This window comes from Bactrocera neohumeralis, chromosome 3 (genome assembly GCF_024586455.1).
Source record: "Bactrocera neohumeralis isolate Rockhampton chromosome 3, APGP_CSIRO_Bneo_wtdbg2-racon-allhic-juicebox.fasta_v2, whole genome shotgun sequence".
NCBI lineage: Eukaryota > Metazoa > Arthropoda > Insecta > Diptera > Tephritidae > Bactrocera > Bactrocera neohumeralis.
The window spans coordinates 27,941,630-27,963,769 of record NC_065920.1 but is presented as its reverse complement, the minus strand read 5'-3'; the positions used below and the strand labels follow the sequence as shown (position 1 = coordinate 27,963,769).

Here is a 22,140-nt window from a genome sequence, read left to right as displayed (position 1 = left end):
TAGGTGAGGTTCGATGTTGGTTGCAGAGATTGCACTTGAACTCCTCTATGCAGTCCTTTGTGAACCAATAAAACAGAACTTTTGTATTCGATCTTTTTGAGTCATTAAAGTACCTTGTGGTCAGGGCTTGCGCTTCCAAGTATTTAAGTCTTGATCTCACAAACATGCGATAAGCAAAAAGGAAGTGTGGAGATGTTTCCGACTTGTCTTTCTTCATAAAGCTGCTGCTGCTGACTTTCGGTTAGATTCTCAATCTTTCAGCATGTATGCCGATACCACCCATAGAGCTAAAGTGCCTTTCTTTACAAGCTCATCAGCTTTACAGTTTCCCGTGATTTCGCTTTGACTTGTTACCCAAACTATTTCTATCACAAAGTGACTTAATGATTTCTAATAAATCCTATGTGGGCGGAGAAAAAGTCTCCATAAATATAAACATTTAGAAACCCAGATTCTCTGAATCTGTGAACGATTTTCGCGGCTACTCGTTGAACGCTTTCGATCTGAGTTTAAAGTGTGTTTTTTTGCCACAAAAAGAAGTAATAATCTTGATTGTGTTGTCGTAGAGCCAGAGGACAATTTTCGGTTACAGACCCTACCTTTTGCCACTAGCTCTCCTGTAGCAGTATTAGATAATCGATGCCTTCCTTGCTCTCTCCTCGATATTAGGCTTTCATGAAAGCTTCCTGTAAAGGGCCAGCCCTATCTTCTTCTTAATTGGCGTAGACACCACTTACGCGATTGCCGTGGCCAATGCGCAAAGGACCATAAATATTTCGCAGAATCTTTCACTCGAAAACTCGTAACGTCGACTAATCGGTTGCTGTCATCGTCCAAGCCTCTGCGCCATATAGCAGGACGGGAATTATGAGCGACTTATAGAGTTTGGTTTTTGTTCGTCGAGAGAGGACTTTGCTGCTCAATTGCCTACTCAGTCCGAAGTAGCACCTGTTAGCAAGAGTTATCCTGCGTTGGATTTCCAGGCTGACATTGTTGCCACGCTGGTTCCAAGATAGACGAAATTATCTACGACTTCAAAGTTGTGACTGTCAACAGTGACGTAAGAGCCAAGTTGCGAGTGCGACGACTGTTTGTTTGATGACAGGAGATATTTTGTCTTGCCCTCGTTCACTGCCAGACCCATTTGCTTTGCTTCCTTGTTCAGTCTGGAGAAAGCAGAACTAACGGCGCGGGTGTTGAGGCCGATGATATCAATATAATATAGGGCCAGCCCTATAGCTTCGGACAAATCATATATTTTTAAACTACTTTGCGATACGGAAACTCATTTTCTACTTGCAACAGTTTTCCTTTCAAAAATTTATTACTCTCAATATTTTTTAACGCGTACAAGCTCTTTACATACGTTTTACAATATAATATAGGATACAATATAAGATAGGATATATTTTTTTTTTTTAATTAACGGGTTCGCAGATATATACGTACGTGAGCTTTAATCGGGCGAGAAACGAAATACGAAACTAGATATTTAGTTAATCTACGCGAATCAGACAAATTATCAATAGCAAAACATGATTAACTTAGAGAACGGCAGAAGGAGCATTGCGCATTTTCGCAGAAGTGTCTATGGGGGCGATGAGGTCGACTTCATCGACATTTTCCAATACGATATGGATGAGGACGACCACAAGCAAATGTTATCTGTAATGAGGGACTCTATGATGCGCTTACCGGGCACGTTTCGCAGCGGAATTTTGGACAAATTCGTGGATGATCATCCTTCTCTACGATGGACCATCGACGAGGATGAAGTAGAAACTGCCTCCGGATATACTTTTGAGAGTTTAATTCCGTCACGCTGGATTTTAATACACGATGAATTCGACAGACAGTTGCGCTCATTTTCGAGCACTTTCTCCATACGCGATCCGGATAAGTTCTGGAGCATTGTACAGCATAAACAACAACCGCATTACGAAATGGCACGTACGCTCGCAATCGAAAAATTGGCTAACGACGTCAATACGTCTTTGTACATGATTTACAAACTAAATAATTGCAAAAATAAGAACTTCAACCTGGAAGACTACGACCATTTTCAAGTTTTCAGTTGGACTGACGATCGTTTCCTCGCCAGGCGCCAAATGAAAGGCGTTGCTTGGGTGGATATTTTCAAAAAATCACTCACGGAAAATTGTTTGGACGCTTTCAAGCTGCGTTACGACATTATGGAATTGGTGCGTTTGCTGAAACCATACTTTATAAGCTTCTGCACCAAGAATAGCGAACTCGTCGTGCAGACGCTAGCGATGATAAAGTGAGTTAACGAACATCTCGAAGTAAAAAGTTGTGTAGTGGAATTCGAAAACTTGAATTTGTATTAACTGAAGGGTTGGTGGGTTCGTTTAGACGAAAGAAAATGCTGTGAGGTGTTTGGTAGTCACTCTTAGACTACATTAAGTCTCCGATCTTGACAGTTTGCTTGTAGTGGATACATATGTATGTATGTAAAAAGATTATACTAATGAGTTTGATTTTGAGATCGGTGGGACTTTGCTAACATGTCGTTCCATATGAAACCTCATTTTCTCTAAAAATCACTCCTTCTAACACTAGGTCTTCAGAGCACAAACGCAGCTGTCGAGCTGTGCGATCAGTCTTTACAATATCTCAAGTTTACTGGTTACGCAACCAACTTAACAGCATATGTTTTAAGAAAGTCTATTTTATTTATAAATTCACCGCTATTTCAGCAATGCAAACAATCTGTTGGAGATGCATAATAAAATCGAGGAGGAGCTGGAACGGAGTGTGGCATTATTTATGAACAAAATCAATGAGATCACAAATATTTCACTGACACGCCGAAGTGTGGGCCGCGATGTCGTGAAGAACTATTTCGAATTGGAAACCCTGGCTTATATAGGTAAGTGGCTCAACATTCTTAAGGGTAAGTCATATTAATCGCTTTACTTTGAACTCAACCCCTAGTGCGTGATCCCATTGAGCAGCGTTATCATATGAATTACTTGATCAACAGAGCCGCTGAATGGCAGGATTACACGGACAAGAAGGAGAATGATATAAAACAAGAACTGGAAGACATCAACCGGAAGCATAGTGTTGAACTGTATTGCAACGCCTCGATGATGCAGTGCATATATGGCATAATACAGGTGCGCCAAATTTTCACGTAACCCGAAGAAGTCGAAAGTTGGCAGCGCTGCATATTTGTAGGCGCAAACATTGTCAGCACAGTAATTGCTGTCTACAGTGCTGCCAGCTTTCAGTTACACTAAAAATATATGTCTCATATGCTATTGTTATACCGTTTCAGGACTATAAAACTCGCATCGAAACCCTGACCGTGGAATATGATCGCCGCATGAGTGAGCTACAAGATAAAAACACAAAACTCAAGGTTGGCTTGGATAATATGAAGATGCAAAAAGAGTTTCTGATGGGAGAAATGGAGTACATGAGTGCGAAAGTTAGAGAAATTGTGTCGGGTGGTGGTCCGGTTGAGCGAGTGAAACGTACCAAACCTAAACGATCGCACGCATCGGTTGTTTCGCAATTATCCCAGGCATCCCGCTCCTCAAATAGGTTACGTCAGTCCAAGTTGAAACAAGCAAAGTAAAGTTAAACGAATACCTACTTATTCGGTATAAGTACGTCTATGCCGTGTGTAAATTGTACTAGTTCCTGGTAAAATACATTTATCGAGTGATATATATATACATATATTTTTAACAAACTTGCTGTGTTTTACAAATCTCGTATTTCGGGTTCTGAGAATGGAGTGAGTGTGTGGGAGCACATGCTTTGAAAAGTGAAGGGAAGAAGCTTCAGCGTAGCCTCTCCGTCTTATTCGGTTTAAGGGTTCGCTGAAGACTAAATGCAGCGTCTGTACACCAGAGGTGTGGCTGCGCTCGGGCGTCGGCCTTGAAACAGGCGGCTTTCTCTATAAATATGTAAACTCGCCCAGTGAGGATGTAAGCTGGGTTTGATACCCTCCTCGTAGAAACCACTCCCAATGAAAAAGAAACAACAGCCTCGCATGAAAGACTCTACTTTTGATGACGACCACAGCAAACGTAATATGGACCATGATTTAAGGACATGCATCTGGAATATCCGGTCCCTAAATTGGGAAGATGCCGCTGCTTAGCTGGTTGATGTCCTCGTAGAAGTGCGCCAAATAGCGAAGAAAGAGGACCGGCACGTTTCTGTTAACCAGGCATAACCGGTAATTGGAAGGGTATTTTCAAAGCAGAAGACAAATGTGATCTAGTCATAATCATTTTGAGCGGCAGTAAAAATACGTAAAACTCCATGACGACTTTATTCTTATGGTTAAAGGAAAAGTTCTAAGTACCGTTTACGAGCTAACGTCAACCCAAACAAAAAAAAAAAGGCACTAGTTGCTTAATATTTCTGTAGAGGAGCTATAAGGAAAATTTGTTTTTTTTTTGCTCTGAGAGCCTAAGTTGAACTTGGATCACTGCGACGCACAGGCCACTCGTGGCGGCTTTTTCTATGATCACATAACGACGAGGAATACGTGGATGGGCAGAAGTCGCTCGAGAAGAGGCGCTCCGTAGTGTTTTCAGGCAGAAGTGGCTGCTATTAAATTAAGGTGGCGATAGACGTACTGCCATGAAGTGTAGCCTCCTCGGGGAGGTAAACATTGACAGCAACTGAAGCAATAAAAATAGCATCAAGCTACTTCGTCACCAGATTCGTTTAGGTAACGACCGAGCCATAGCGGAATTTTGGGCAAATGCAACTGACTGGCACGCTTGCTCCGCTGACATCGGAAGGGGATCGAGTTGAATCTGCATGTCGACTGTGGGATACTTTTAGTCTTGAGTAGAACACAGTATATCTGCTGAACTACTTGCCGTTAGCAAAGTTCATCTTGCTACAAAACAGGAGCTCTTACTGGACATGGTTCAATAGGCAATCATGCGGTAAGGCTAAAAATCTTGTGAAAATTGTATGGAAGAAAGTGAGGTGGAGACATCCAGATGCTTTCTCCTCCATTGCAATACGAGGCTAAACAACCTTCAGCGACAAAGGAGGCAGCCGAAACTGAAACTAACAGTCTAATCAAATTTGCGCCCGGTTCAAAGCACTTTGTCAATAGGAGTTTGCTGGGTTTTATTGCTGGGTTTTATTGCTGGGTTTTATTGCTTAACCTAACCTAACACATACATGACTAGTTTCGTCAATTTGTTGCTCCACTAGATATAAGCCGTACTAAATTTCACGTTCTTCTCTACTCATTAAAATTGTAGACAAAAACACTTCTATCGGGTGATTTTTTAAGAGCTTGATAACTTTTTTTTAAAAAAAAAAAACGCATAAAATTTGCAAAATCTCATCGGTTCTTTATTTGAAACGTTAGATTGGTTCATGACATTTACTTTTTGAAGAAATTTCATTTTTTTTTGCTCTTGAGAGTCCTCGAAAGTCCAATTTTGGGCAACTTTTGGATCAATGCGAATTTCTTCGGAAATGTTGTCTTCCAAACTCGTAGGCTGGCTTATTTCTGTAGACTTTAGATGACGTAGCCCCACAAAAAATAGTCTAAAGGCCAACTTACGGGTCCATTTCTTGAGATGAATTGTTCTCCGAAGTTTTCCCTCAAAATGGCCATAGAATCGCGAGCTGTGTGGCATGTAGCGCCATCTTGTTGAAACCACATGTCAACCAAGTTCAGTTCTTCCATTTTTGGCAACAAAAAGTTTGTTAGCATCGAACGATAGCGATCGCCATTCACCGTAACGTTTGCATCTTTGAAAAAATACGGTCCAATGATTCCACCAGCGTACAAACCACACCAAACAGTGCATTTTTCAGGATGCATGGGCAGTTCTTGAACGGCTTCTGGTTGCTCTTCTCCCCAAATGCGGCAATTTTGCTTATTTACGTAGCCATTCAACCAGAAATGAGCCTCAAAAAAACACAAAAAAAAAAAAAAAAAAAAAAATTGTCGATAAAAAAGCGGATTTTCTGCCAACTTTTCTAGGGCCCATTCACTGAAAATTCGACGTTGTGGCAGATCGTTCGGCTTCAGTTCTTGCACGAGCTGTATTTTATACGGTTTTACACCAAGATCTTTGCGTAAAATCTTCCATGTGGTCGAATAACACAAACCCAATTGCTGCGAACGGCGACGAATCGACATTTCACGGTCTTCAGCCACACTCTCAGAAACAGACGCAATATTCTCTTCTGTACGCACTGTACGCATTCGTGTGGTTGGTTTAATGTCCAATAAAGTAAACTGAGTGCGAAACTTGGTCACAATCGCATTAATTGTTTGCTCACTTGGTCGATTATGTAGACCATAAATCGGACGTAAAGCGCGAAACACATTTCGAACCGAACACTGATTTTGGTAATAAAATTCAATGATGAAAGCGTTGCTCGTTAGTAAGTCTATTCATGATGAAATGTCAAAGCATACTGAGCATCTTTCTCTTTGACACCATGTCTGAAATCCCACGTGATCTGTCAAATACTAATGCATGAAAATCCTAACCTCAAAAAAAACACCCGATATAATTTCAAAGCAATTATTATATTCATAATAAAGAAGCTAGAGAAAAATGATCACTGAATACATAAGGTGATTCAGTTCGAGGTTTCCTACTTTGTTAATGAAAAAACACAGTAATGGTCGCCATTGACTTTGTTCTCAACAGTATCATTTTTGAAGAAATATGGACCGATCATTACACCGGCCTACAAACCGCACCAATCCGTTGTTTTTTCTGGATGAAATGGTAGCTCTTGAATCTCTTCAGGTTGATCTTCGTCCCAAATGAGGCAATTATGCTTTTATCCATTGAGACAGAAATGGGCCTCAGCGCTGAACAAAATTTGGCTCGAAAATGTCGGATCTTCTTGGAACTTTTCAAAAATCCATATAATATAATGAAGCGATATCGCTTGGGAAGGTCGGGCGGCTTCAGTTCTCGCACAAACTGTATTTTATTAGCTTTCAATTCAAGATCTCTACGTAAATTGCGACCAAGTCGTTCCATACGTCAGTCCAAGTTGCTGCGAACGGCACCCAATCGACCCTTTACGGTTCGTGAACACTCTCAGCTACGGCTGCTATATATTCTTTACTGCCTGCTGGACGTGGTCTATTCGGTCGAATATTATCCAATAATGAACGCAGGGTCTCCAAATGGGTGATGGTAAGTTTATCAAATAAAGTTGAATGATTTGTAAACGTTGTTTAGGCATGGGCCGCTCCACCAAAATTACATGACAGCTTGACATAACTCATGCGTCATCTCTCAAAAAACGGCGTTTGAAAAAATTATCTCTAATTGGATAATCCGGTACAAGAACTTCGTTATAGAGGACCGATCTGAAATTTCTTCGGAGATTGGATAGTTGCTTTAAGGGGGGGGGGGTAAGGTTTGTTTCGTCGAAAAAAAACCTTTTTCGTGAATTTTTTTAGAAAACATTATTGCTGTAGGTTTATTTTACTTATTATTATATGAAAGTACAACATTTGAAGGATACTTAAAAAAAGTTTTATCGAAAAATAGAGAGGAATAACGGATTTATCGTCGATCTCTGCAGGCACCTCGAAAAAAAGTTTTTGTGTGGTGACCAGCCTACAGCATCACTGGATCATCTGAAACCAAAAAAATTAAAATGCTTTCTTTAGTTTATTAGTTTATCTTTCAATTGACGTCGAGTTTTTTTTTTTTTTAATTTTTCAATTTTTCAATTTTTGCTACCATTTTCAAGCCAAAATGACGATTTTGGACGAAAAAACCATCCTATTTGTTATTGTAAAATTCTTATTTTTGGAAAAACTTGACGTCAGTCGAGAGCTATATACATATATATAAAATATTTGTACAAAATTTCAAAACGATCGATGCAGTAGTTTTTTCTGTAGGCTGGTCACCGACTTTAAAAATGACATATTTGGGAAAATCGATTCTAAGTTTTGTACACTCAGCGCAGGTAGTTAGAGGTACCGTTATTCAACCTGCTGTAACTTCGTTAGTTTTTCTCCGAATGACCTAAAACTTTAACACAACATTCTTGAGATGTTGATGGTTCAGAAAAAAAAATTTAAAAAAAATGGAAAAAAAAGTTGTCAAACCTGGTGGTCTTCCTCTTCCTCTACTTCAGCCGGTGGGTAATGCGTCGAATACTTACAGAGATGAACCGCTTTTATCCATTCGGACGACATGACCTAGCCGTCATTGTCTCTTACTTTGCCGAACTATGCCAATGCCGTATATATATATATCCGCTCATCGTTCCATCGAATGCGATATCCGTCGTTGCCAATGTACAAAGGACCATAAATCTTCCGCAGAACATTTCTCTCGAAAACTCATAACGCTGACACATCAAATGCTGCCATCGTTCATGCCTTTGCACCATATAGCAGAACACTAATAATGAGTGACTTACAGAGTTTGGTCTTTATTCGTCGAGAGAGGACTTTACTTCTCAATTGCCTACTCAATCCGAAGTAGCACTTGTTGGCAAGAGATTTTCTGCGTTGGATTTCAAGATTGACATTGTAGTTGGTGTTAATATTGTACCCGATTTAGGGTATAAAAATTAATTTAAGTGGAATAAAAGCACATTATTTAAAATTATTTATCTGATCGGGCTTAATTCAGAAGATATCTTTCAGAGAACAGCTCTCGAGTTTTACCACCACTGTCTGAACAGGTCTTTATTTATGCAATTTCCCACTTGTTCAAATTTATTTTTTCCCTTCGTTGACAATTCTCTCATTGAACGACAACATTTCAAAAGCTTAAAATAGAGTTTTCATTCTTTTTATGTAAAAGAAGCCGAAGCAGCATTCACCACATATTTTTACAACCAATTTTGAAGACAGAGTGATTGACATTTGGATATATGTATATCCTTTTATATTTTATACATATATATAATTAGTAAAGAGTGTGGCATAACTAAAATATACTACAAAAAGAAAATAGCGAAAAAATATGTTGAAATCTCCTGCGTCTAGAGATCGATTCCCGAATAAAATGGAACATTCTCCAGTTGTCAAGCAATTGGCTATCGATAAGATGTTTGCAAATATGCAACGCCGACTTTCATTACTTCACCGTACACTTATTTGCGATGAGAAAGAGGCATATAAAGTAGAAACGCCTTACAAATTATTCGGTTGGTCCAAGGAAGATTTTGAAGCTCGACTGAAATTGGATAATTTGGTTTGGCTTGAGGTGTTCATTATGAATATGTCGAAAAGTTGTATGGGATTGAGAAAGCTGGAAACTGATATAGAAGAGTTATTGGAATTTGCAAAACTATTTTATGAGATCTTTGCGGGACAGAATTTGCGAACAGAATTCATTGCTAAAAAGTTAAAGTAAGTTGAAAAAATTCTTTAGATCTTTAAATAGATACGTCACCCATAGAGAATGCCTTTCGAACCATAAAATTATTGGATTTTGGTATAAGCCAGGTAAAATTGCAAGAGGAAACATTGTTTTGAGGCCGTGGTTCCCATTAAGTTCGAGTCCTTATTCTAGTTTTTCTGCAGCATTTGAGTTGTAAAATAAAGCGGCTAACCCATTATGCTCATGAGAAAGTTTTTTACACATTTTTGTATAGCAAGAACTCTATGCCATCAAAACTTCATTTACAGATCGGCGTTGGCATTAATAGACATGCCAACAGATATGGAAACTCAGCTAAAGAACAATGCTAAAAAGAATGAAGAGTTATGTGTTCGTGTGCATGAAAAAACGTTTACCAAAACGGATGATAAAACCGCTAACAAAAAAATAAATGTATTGGAACAAATTTTTTCCGAAAGTATTGGTGAGTTTTAGAAACTATTTGAGATATTAACATTGACAATTATTTAAGTACAAACTGCTTAGCTTACGACCCCATCGAAACACGTTATCAGATACGCTATCAAAACTCGCTGGTCGAACAATTTGAGGATAGGACTTTAATCGAGCAGAATAAGATCCAGAAAGAGATCGATAGATATAACGAACTAATGCGTGTAGAGAAGTATTGCTCGCAGTGTACGATAAACGCTCTCTATGCCGAAACAAATGTAAGTACCGTTATGAATGAATTGAAAATGTCTTTAATTGAAATATAGCGTGGTCCATTTCGAGGTTCCTTGCTTTTTTTAAGAAAACACACAGGATCTTCGAACTTAGTGGAGAATGCTTATTATTATTCGAAAGTTGAGACCAATTTTCGATGACTCGTTCGAACATTTCCACAAGTAACTGGCGAATGACACGCCTGATGTTTTGCTCCAAAGCCTGAAACGAAGCAGGATTGTCCACATAGACTTAAGACTTTACATATTCCCATAGAAAAAAGTTCAACTGTGTGGTATCACACAATCATGGTGGCCAATTGAACGGCCCAAAACATAACACTATCTGCTTACCGAAGTGTTCTCTCAATATACATATCCATTGGCTGATGCAATGTGTGGGAAGTGGCGCCGTCTTGTTGAAGCCAAATGTCGCCGAGATTGCGAGCCTCAATTTCAGGCATCTAGTAGTCGGTTATCATGCCCCGATAACGGTCGCCATTGTTGGTTACGCTCTTAACGGCATCACTTTTGAAGAAATATGGACTGATGATTCCACCGGTCCTCAAATAACACCAAACCGTTTAATAAAATTTGGCTCGAAAATGTCGGATTTTCTTGGAACTTTTCAAAAGCCCATAGAGCAAGACGATATCGCTGGAGAAGATCTAGCGGCTTCAGTTCTTTCACAAACTGTATTCAACTTAAGATCTCGACGTAAAATGCTTAAGTCGTACCATACGTCAGTCTGAGTTGCTGCGAACGGCGTCGGATTGACTCTCCACGGCCTTCGTGGGTCTGAAGGGTGATCGTGTTGCGAATTGTACACTCAGTAGGCCAATTATGTTGACTATAAGTTGAGTTTACAGAACGTGAATTTACGTAATAAAGCTTGTTCAGATTTGTAAACATTGTTCAGACGTAAGTCTTTCCGTGATGAAATGCCAAATAATACTGAACAAAAATAACATGACAGCTTTAAACGACTCACGCGTGATCTGTCAAAAAGGCTATTGAAAAAAGTGACTCTACTTGGATCACCCATCTCATCATCTAAAATTCTCACCATTAGTTTTCCTTATTTTGTTATAATATTGTCCATATGACATTTAATATGGTAAAATCTAAATGTTGCAGAAATATAGAACCCGCATAGACGAATTGGGTGCTCAATATACGAAGGAATACGATGACATAACCAACAAGATCGCCATTAAGCGTGCGAATTGTGAAAAGTTACGTGTTCAGCGTAGCTATCTGGAGGAAGAAATTGTTCGCTTCAGGGAAGAAATCGCCAATGTACTACGTCAGAAGAAGAAGAAGTCAAAACGCTTTCATCGCAGCCCCACACAGGTAATCAAGGATTAGCTTTATTGTCGCACTCAATTACAATGTAAACATTTTATAGAGTAATATTTCGCAGAGCAACACGGAGAGCCTAGTACCTTTGGAAAAGAAAAATACGAAGAAGAAGACTAAGTAGTAAATGTGAACCGCTATGTACATTCCAGGAATGCATCTTTATGTATTGGGTATTATATACCAATTTAAAATATATTTATCTTAAAAATTATGTGGGTATTAATCCATATACAATGAAAATTAGCAAGCAAAATGTTCCAAAACACGAACTAATCGCTTTGAATACCCAATGTGTCCTTTTCAGTTTAGTTTCTAGCATATTCCGGCGCTGACTGGATGCTCTCTTCATTTTCTTTCTAAATATTTTCTTATTTCGCGGTTAGCACAATTTCATCTAATACAATAATTTTCTAGCGATCAGCTTCGTAATTTCTTCGACACAATGCTTGAGAGTTCTCTTACTCTCAAAGATATGGAGTTGCTTCGTGATAAGACTTGTATGATTGCTTGACCAAGTAGACAGAGGCATTTTTTTTTTTTGGGAGTTTAATTGTAGAGTGGTGTCTGATCTGCTGGGTTCAACAGTTTCACAGTTACCAAGAATAAGACTCTGTTCTGGAACCCATTGCAGGTTTTTCGTGCAATGTGATGTTAAATCCACTAAGAGATCCAGACATTCATCTTTGATGAAATCCTAAGAGACTTTAGTGATTTCAAAGCCGCTTGGCTATCATAAATATAAATATATTCTTTGGGCGATCACACTCTTGGTTAGAATAATAATACTTTCCTTAATTGTTGTGATCTCCGGATCTCTAGAGGAAACTGCAATGGTCTAGTAGACGGAAGGTGATTCTGGTATCTAATTTTGCTGAAGGCACCATATTCAACTTGATTATCTAATTTGGACCCATCCGTGTAGATGTGTATCCCTGCTTCTCTGTCCACTCTACCCTTTTCCCATTCTTCTCTGAAAGGGGAGTATTGGGAACCGAAATCCGAAAATTCGAAAATCCGTAATATTGGGTAGAAACGGGTACTTATTAAGTATCTTAGAATGCCTTTTATTACAGGAGACTAATAAGGAGGATTCTTTCAGTATAAAAGCTGACTTTGCTGTGGGTAGTAAATGTAAAATGACCTTTAATGCCAGATTTCGCGTTGTTCAAAGATTTCTCTTGATGCATATACTAGCTGATTTTTGTAGCTTTCCAATCGTCTTACCACATATTTTCTTTAAATAACTGACCACCATATCAATATAACTTACATACGATACGGCTTACACCTGCGCCGTAGCGCCATTTTATTTATTGCTAAAATCTAGAGAAGTAGAGATAACACACCTCATTGATGTGTACCTCTTTGACAAAACTTCACATCGTTGAAGCTCCCAGCGTTGAAACTATAGTCCTTCCTATGAGAGATTCAGAGATGCTCAAATATTTAAACGAGGTAGGTGAAAGCGCCTTATATAGTATGTCAAGAAAGGCTTATTTTCCTCCAGATATTTTTCAATCTCTCTATCTCTTAGCTAAGTGCTGTTTTTGTGGACTCCTTTATAGAAAACGCATGCTGCGAAACAGACAGTTTTTATGGGCTATATCTGTTTCTTATTTGTATTCCTACTAATCTTCTTCAACGTTCTTAAAAATAATGGGGAACGATCTACTAATCGATCTGAAATTCTTTGCATTTGTATGAGATCTTTTACCCGCCTTTGATAAATATTACTTTGACTTTCCTGCATAACGAGGGAATATAGTTGAATTGCAGCGCCCCTTTAAGAATAGTTACTAACTACTACCTTAAGTAGTAGAATTGTAAGGTATTAAAAAAAACAATCACAATCAGTAGAACGCGTTCGGTTGTCTTTTAGACGCACTGAATGACTAACCAAACAAACGTTGGTCAACGACTAAGTCAAAGCTTTAACGGAAACTATTTGTAGAAGTTGAAGGTAAGGTAGAATCATCTCAACATTTCTCACAGTAACAGTCCCGCCTATGCGGGCTCAAGCCTAAAACATCGAGGATCTTATACCTTCAAGAAACAAGGAGACATAATATAATAAGACAAAGAACATTTCGAAGTGATTCCAAGACTTCCCAATAATTGGACTGTATTAAACCACAACCTGGTGCATTTTGGGAAAGGCTTTGGCCTTGCATCCGTATAAAATAGTTCTCACTCAAGAACTGAAGCCATTGGACCACCGGAAACGTCGTGAATTTGCTGATTTTGCCTTGGAACAACTTGAAAACGATAACGATTTTTTTAGGAAAATCGTCATGTCCAATGAGGCCATTTTCATCTGAGTGGTGCGATAAATAAACAAAACTGTCAATTCTGTTACGAAGAAAATCTACAAATTGTTCAGAAACAACCAACCTTTTATGACTGCAATTGGAAAAAGTTCATTTTCAACATCTGATTCCAACAAGACGGGTCTACGTGGCACACAACACATGCAACAACCGAATTATTGCGAGAAAAGATTGGAGAACCGATTCTTTTCAGAAATTGTGACATTGAATGGCCTCCAAGAAGTTGTGATTTAAGTGATTCAACACCATTAGACTACTACTGCTACCGGTGTTATTTGAAGTCATTGGTCTTTGGCAATAAATCAGACTCTCTTGAAGCTTTAGAAGTCAATATTAAACGTGCTTTTCATGACATACTACTTGATTTAGTGGAAATTGGGTTCATCGAATTCGTTCCTGCAAAAGAAGTCGAGGACACCATTTGCATAATATTATATTCAGAACTTAATTGTATCGATTGTGCATCATATTAAAAAAAAAAAAACATTTAAATTTCCTTAGCAATTAGTGTTGAAGAAATCATATCATTCTTGTTGGAAATAAACACCTAGGCAGATTTGTAAAGGGTTTAAGGTGCCTTATCAATACATAAGAATGTTTTTATCCTGAGCAGGGTATATGTATTTAGTCTTCAACGATGTTTCAACACTCACAAGAAAATGTCGGAGCATACTATATACTTATACAAGTATACCCTATTAATGCTCAACATGACAATTTAACTATTCCCTTCTGTATATATAAGTTGTCAAAAAGTCTTGCGGTATTTTCGCTAGTTGGCGCTGAAAGCGCGTAGTTCTAGTTTTATTCGTCGCATCGGGTCACATACCTTTTTGGAAAAACGTCAAGTGTTTGATTGAAAGTCGTTCGTGAGTTATAGCGTCGCAAACACGGAGCAAAATAAAGAGAAAATACGGCATATTTTACAGTACTATACGATAAAGGCAAAAATGCATCTCAAGCCGCTAATAAAATTTGTGCAGTTTATGTGGGGTCCATTTCCACCGCACAACGATGGTTTCAACGTTTTCGTTCTGGTGTAGAGGTGGTCGAAGATGCGCCACGCTCCGGAAGGAGCTGTATATATGCGTCGAAAATTGCGATAAAATCGCTGAATTGGTCGAAAAGACCGGCATAGTAGCAGCCGTAGCATCGGTCAAGAGCTCAGTCGTCAAAAATCATTTTTTCAATAAAAAAAAAATTCGATAAAAATACCGCAAGACTTTTTTGACCCATTATGTGAACTAGACTCTCGTTTTTTTTAGAATACCAATAGCTTATAGCTGTCTTACAAAATGACCGATCAAACCCAAGTCCGTGTAAGGAAAACTCTTTTATTTGGCAAAGTATCTTAACGAATTATGGCCTTAAGGGGGGAGCCTTATTTAGAAGCTTCAAAAAATCTATTTTTTTTTTGCTTACATCTCTTTGAAACTAATCTAAGAATATGACCCCAAAGATTTTGATGGGAATTTGAAATATTTTCGAAGCTAGAAGGTAAATAGTGACCGAGCGTCTAGCAGATATATGAGCGATTGGGCAGGAAGCGATAATTTTGACGCGCGATTTCTCGGTTTTTCATTTTTACGATTTTTCTTAATTGGCGCGCAGGATAGAAAAAAAACTAAACGTTGTATGGAATTGGGGCAAAGTTTATTACCTTTGGCCTCTTTTATTTATACTAAAAAAAAACTAAAAACAACGTCAAGTTTGAACATATTTTTAAACCTAATGTAAATTTTTTTTTTCGAAAACCATTTTTTTCAACTTTTAAAAAATTTCTAAATTTTTACACTTATTTTCGAAATTTTTTTTTAGTTTATTTAGAAGATAAATTATTAAAAAATATGAAACTTTTTGAAGTTTTTAGTTCCGATAGAAATTGCGACCTGCATCGTGCCCGCCGTCCGACAAATGCACATGCGAGATGCATCGGGCAATTGCTTCCCACAGGTAGAATATCAAAGATTTCGTATCCAAAAAAATTGTGAATGATGTTTGAATATATGGCTATAAACACTAGAAATTTCGCTTTAATCAATTATTTCTTTACCTCCAAAAAAAATACTCAAAAAATCGATTTTTTTGAAGCTTCTAAAGCAGGCTCCCCTTTTAAGGTACGGTATAATCTCCGAACAAATTGCTTAGATCGGACTACTAAAGCATACAGCTGCCATACAAACTGGCACAGTCGTGTCAGTAGTCTTTATGTTGGGATAAGCTATAAAACATGGTCTAATTAATGTAAGCTTACCTTCAAACGGATGTTTTTGGATACCCACAGGATACTTGATCTAAGATCAGAAGTCGTAAGCTGCTTGTGCCATATGTACAAGAATCGTATCCAGCTCCGCGCAGGTAGTTGAGTTAAAAGTTGAAAAAATGTTTAGGTTGCACACCTAGCTATTTGAGACTGCTTTGGATTCACTTCTGCATGTATTCATTAGCGCTTTTATAAGAACCTCCACACCTATTTGACGCTTTACTCTGCGAATCCATATTCGCAACAGGAGTTGCTTTAATTGATTGTGTCACCGACATGCCAACACCTAAGTACTTAACTTAACTGCCTCTGGCAGCTGCTTTCAATCTCAATTGCAAACAAACTGAGGTGCAAGACGCCGTCTAAACGTCCAATGCATTTAGACATCAAGCATTTTCTATATTTTGCAAGAAAAGTAAACGCCAAAGAGCTTTCAATTACTTGCCGCCTAATAGCGGCTGCAATATTGTAAAGCCACTTTGTATGACAACCGTATGTGTGGACACAGAAATGCGACAAATAGCAGGAATAAATGAGCGAATGCTGCGCGTCTACGTGCCACGCTACTTTGTTGCAACATCTAGAGCCGCCATACAGACCACAAGTATGCGCACAACATCGCTCCAACTGCAACTCAATTTACTTTAATTTTACAGACATGTTTTGTGATATTAATAAAGGGCTTGTCCGTGTTTACTTACGACCGAAGGCTAGAACCTTTCAATGCCACAGACGGTGGCATGCCGCATTTACAGCTAAAAACAGCCAACACACATAAATGAATATCGAGCCAATTGCAGGGCCATGCACACGGCACAGACACACACGCAGGTACATGCCAGCAGCGGTGGTAGCGGACAGACAGACAAGGCAAAAGTGCGCAAAACGAATTGGCGGACAGATGGTAAACGGCATATACTGCAAGCAACAGTCGAACAGTTGCCGCAAGCAGCAGCAACCGCATGCTGTCGTCGGCCACTACATTTCTGATATCCTGTTTGAATTTCTAATCGCTGAAACCTTCCACCCTATTGACGGCCGCAGGCGCTTTGTAGGGCTAGGCTACTTACCACAAATTGTGGCGACGCATCTAAATCGGACGCGCGTAGGGCGAAACGTACTACCTAATTTAGTGCAACATGTTGTTAGCTGAAAATTTTTCCAACCCGAAAAACAAGCTCACTCACTCCAGGCCAAATCGCATGGAGCAGCTAGTTAGCGCTTAGTCAGCGGGCTGTGGCAACGCAATCAAAGGCGATGCAGTAGAACAAGCAGCACACCGCATGGGCAGCCATGTAGATTGTAGGGCCTAAACGCTGAAAATGTTTACCGCAGGCGCAGAAGTTGAGGGGCGCAAACGCGGACCATAAGGGCTAGGCTACAAACGACAACCTGCCTTTGCTTGCTTCATTGCTACATCACGCTTGCTGCCAATTGCTCTACCTCACTGCCGCTCATCGCTTCCATCTGCCGTTTTGTCGTATTTACTTGGCATTCCTATGCGACTCTGCCAATGGTTGGTGCATAGCAAATGCAAAAATATACCCAACGATCCAAATAAAGAGAATCAATCACTCTGCAGTTCATTGCAAAGTTAAGTTATCGGTGAGTTTGTTTGTTCTATGTACAAAACAGTGGATACCTTCAGACATCGTATGTGAGAGCTCCCACATTCGTCTTCTGGTTAAACTATACTTATCCTACTCTAATAACTCAAACCAACACAGCTAAGACCGCTTTCGGACCGACCGACCTTGTTGGAACAGTTCGGTTCCTGAATTAAGTTAAAATATCGGTGAGCTTACTTGTCCTACAAAACAGCTGATACCTTTAGACATTCCGTGTGATAGCTCACACAACCGCGTGCTGGTTAAGCCATACTTATCTTCCTCTAATATAAGCTTGCCACAAAGCAACACATCTCAGACCATTTCCAGACCTACAGATCTCGTCGGTACAGTTCGGTTTCTGTAACAGCTATCCGAAAATCCTATAATCTAATGCTATGATTGTGATTTAAAACTTAATTTGTGTAAGATTGTCTAACGAGCAGACGAGTTTCCACCTTCTACATTCACTTTCATTAGTTCACAAATCCCTACAACAGAAATCCTAAAGTCCGCCTAAAGCTTCGAACAAAATGTGCGTTGGGTATACACCTAAGGTGGGTATGTGAGTTAATGAACTCTTGCTGCATGCGCAAGAACTCCCTTTGTAGTGATTTTACATTCGCGTGTGTGGAATATTAAGGGCTCTAGGCAGCTTGCTTGGCGGTTCACCTTGGCACAACTAAATGACACACCGACGTTGCAACCCGATGTTGCGTGCCATGTGCTGTGGCTTGCTGCTGGCCTGGTATAAAATGTTCCGTTAAAATCTGTGCACACTGATGATGTCATCGCAACGCTGCTTTTATTGCCGCTAAACCGGCCCAGCACCACGATTGCAGCCAGCAAAATTGTTGCCGCTCGGCACGGCATGCCACCAAATGCGCACCAAACGACTGACGTTGCAATGTGCTGATGTTGCGCGTACATTGTTTGGTGCTCGCGTTCATTGTACAGTCATTAAATGTTGCATGCAACATTTTCATAACATCCCATATAATAGGCGCGCCTAGCTGCACAGGCAGCTGTTGCTTAGCGAGCTGAACGGCGGCGGCCTTGGTTGGATTATTTGCGGTAGAATTAGAACCGCTGCCAGTGCTGCAAGTAACTGGTCGCAGTGGCAGCAACACTTTGTTGCAACAAAACATTAGAAAGTGCATGTGAGTTGATAGATGTTTGCATACTTACTTGTTTTCTGTGCGCGTGTGTGTGTGTTTATATGGAAGACAATGCCAATTTGTTGCAGTTGCTTTTAACTGTTGCAATGTTATATGTGGCATGTCGGCAAAACAATTGGCGCTGGAATGCGAAGCATGCTTAATTCTTTTTCTGTTTGGTTGGCATGACATCTGTCAAACATACTCAATAACCTGACAGTCGTTAAACAAACTTCATCATATCCCTTCATTGTGTTGAAAATGTCAATTTTTGTACCGAAAAGTGTTGATTTGCGGAATGCATTATGTACTTCTACGCCAATTAAGAAGAAGAAGATTATGTATTTCTTTCCATTTGAAGTAAAGTGCTGCAGAGTCGCATCGAACGCTTGTCGAGGCATATGGTTATCATGCTCTATCAGAAGCAACATTCAAAATATGGTTTCAATGCTTCAGAGACAATGATTTTGTTGTGGGATATGAAGAACATGGAAAATATCGAAGAGCTACTATCACAATCGGCATCGAAACGTTTTTCTGCTCGACTTGCACTCCTGCTCTTGAGAAGCTGGCCGACAGGGGTAATGCTCGAAAATTCTACGAAAAGATTTGGCGACTAATGGAAGGTTTTAAGGCCGCATCATACTCTTGTAGGACCCAAACTGGTGAACTAGTGGCTGCTGTTTAGAGCATACTGAGGGGACACTTCTCCAGCCTGTTGAATGGCAATGAAACTGTAACATCTGGAGATGGAGAAAATGATTCCACAATCGATGACGATGGAAAAGATGTTCCATTGCTCGACTAAGATGAGGTTCGACTAGCAATTACACGCCTTAAGAATAACAAAGCGGCCCTGCCGGATTACCGGCCGAGGTATTCAAAAACTGTGGCAAGGAACTGACAAGGTGCATGTATCCGCTTCTTATGCCAGACGATTGGAACCTAAGTATGCTTTGCCTAATCCACAAAATGGGTTACCCCACAATCTTCGCCAATTACCGTCGGATAAGCCTGCTTAATATCGCATATGAGGCCTTATCGAGCGTAGTGTGTGAAACCGTCAACAAAATTATTGAATCTTATGCGGCTTTAGACTAATCCGTGTATATCCGTGAAAGGAAGATCAACACACACCACCTTTTCGTCAATTTTACAGCCGCATTCGACAGCACGAATAGGAACTGCATCTATGCCGCTATGTTTGAAATTGGTATCCCGTAAAACTAACACGGCTGTGTAAGCTGTCGATAAGCAGCACCAAGAACTTCGTCAGGATCGGGAAGGACCTATACAAGTCGAAGAGAATACTCTAGCTTTGAAGGTTTTCGATTCAGTACCCGCCAGTGGAAGCAGAGGAAGAGGAAGACCTATTGAGATGATACCCGCCGGTGGAAGCAGAAGAAGAGGAAGACCTTCACTCCGTTGGAGAGATCAGTTGAAGAAAAACTTGACAGAACTGAGTATCTCGAATTGGCGCCAAATCGCGAAAAGAAAAAACTACTGTTGTGAACTCGGCTATAACCGCACAAGAAAGAGATGAACATTTCCTTTGGGTAAATACCCGTGGTTAAGAAAAACGAAAGTGAATTACAGTAAGTCAGATCGTATAACTTAGAATGTGGAGTACAGTTCTTTGTGAAGCCAGACGATAAAACCCCAGCAGTTGGATAACAGCTATCAGCAAAATGCTCTGAACCTATCACAAACATGCTTAAGTGTGTTATGTTATATTTCCAATATTTCACCTGAATGTCTAAAAGTACAATATGAGATCCGACGAGTTTTTGTTTTGATTTGGCAAAAGTGGGATATCCGAGGGGATATTATTGAGATGATACTATCGCATCTTCATCCAAGCAGCCGCTGCAGCTATCACTTGGCAAGATGCGGAATCTTAGTTCCTATCGAACTATGTCCAGTTAGAACTCCGACAACCATTGAGAGGTTGACCTTACTGAGTGTGAAGAGTTCCTTATACCTCTTACAACTGATCCTGCTCCAAAATAACTTTGTAACTGCACAGCTACTGGTATTTTACGTTTCTTGAGCTCCAACAGTTCAGTAGTGACCCACAAGAAGCCAATGAAGCTCCTAGCAAGCCCATTAGGCTGCGTTCCGGATCAGTAGACCTACGGCTTTCTCTATGGCAGCCATCACCGTGTGGCTGACGCTGCAGTGGTCAGCACGCTTAAAACTGGAGTTGATGGAAAGTTCCCTACAGCTTAGTCCTCCATCGAATAGTATAGTACACCATGCAAGTTACAGTTTTTCGAGTATATCGTTAGTTAGTGCCTTCAATAAATATCACATATAAACGCAAACTTGAAAACTGAGCATCAGAATCGGAACTTTTTTTTGTTGAAAAGTCTTCTTTTGTCCCACTTTTATCTCGATGTTCGGTCAATCTAATAACGAACAGAATATGTTTGTCATGTTCGACGTAGTCAACGACAATATTTCCATGTGAATCTCAATTCTGACGCCTGCAGAATTGGGATGACAAATCGAGATCAGTTTTGAACACGTTAAGAGCCGAGAAACAATGGAATTTGCACTTGTCCCACATTAACAATGGAACGCTTTTGGAGTTCGACAGCCACATGGTGTGAGACACTGGAAGTATTGATGGTGAGACCGCAGAACCTATTGAAATTCGCTTCAAACGTTGGTATTCTGAAGGATGACTGCCTTTCATTAACTATGCCATCTCATCTAGCATCCCTAAGGGCCAAAATTGGTCTTTGCGTGGTTAACTAGACTAACCTAGCCCCACCTTTTAATTCACTGCTTTGCTGTTTCTGTTGTAGGTAAAAGTTTGAATATCGGTGCTGATACTGGATATTCCTTGTATATATAGTACTTAAAATAAAAACCAAACAACTTTCGATTAATCCTCAATCGTGGTCAGAAAGTGTTAGTATTTATCCGGTGCAACAGTAGATACCACAGAATGAAACAAATATCAGCCACAAGGCAGTAGCAATACTGGTTGCTAACACAACATGAACAACAACAAGTGCCAACCCTCAATTCCCAACCACCAGTTTGCTGACAGACTCTCTGATGCTTCGACCATCACACTGATTGTCATTCCGACAGACCGACAATCAGCGCACTTTCATGCTCAACTATGCCGAGTAATAACAATAGTAAGAATCAAATGAAAAGCAGAGCGTCAAGCAGCGCAGCATAAGAACGAAACAACAACCACCGAACGAGCTTCTTCAGCCTTTTGCCACTATTCGCTGCGCAAAGGCAGCTGCTCAGCGAAGTTCTGGCGAACTGCAGACGAGGCAAGCAACCAGGCAGGCAGCCAGTGGCCTACTGCAGGCAACGAAACAGCCAGCATAGCAGCATTTGG

General features: G+C 39.9%; 2 protein-coding genes across 2 annotated transcripts; both read left to right on the top strand.

The window, feature by feature from the left end:
- The first annotated feature begins 1,455 nt into the window (after positions 1-1,455).
- On the top strand, positions 1,456-3,666 carry LOC126753277 (uncharacterized). The gene is made up of 4 exons (XM_050464604.1): positions 1,456-2,281; positions 2,718-2,890; positions 2,956-3,140; positions 3,302-3,666. Exons 1-4 carry the CDS (start codon positions 1,536-1,538, stop codon positions 3,602-3,604), a joined length of 1,407 nt encoding a protein of 468 aa, XP_050320561.1. The 5' UTR covers positions 1,456-1,535; the 3' UTR covers positions 3,605-3,666.
- A 5,138-nt stretch (positions 3,667-8,804) lies between these two features.
- LOC126753293 (uncharacterized) lies at positions 8,805-11,553 on the top strand. The gene is made up of 5 exons (XM_050464627.1): positions 8,805-9,364; positions 9,644-9,819; positions 9,882-10,066; positions 11,198-11,413; positions 11,469-11,553. The coding sequence occupies exons 1-5, from the start codon at positions 8,976-8,978 to the stop codon at positions 11,541-11,543; spliced, it is 1,041 nt and encodes a 346-aa protein (XP_050320584.1). The 5' UTR covers positions 8,805-8,975; the 3' UTR covers positions 11,544-11,553.
- The last annotated feature ends 10,587 nt before the right edge of the window (positions 11,554-22,140 follow it).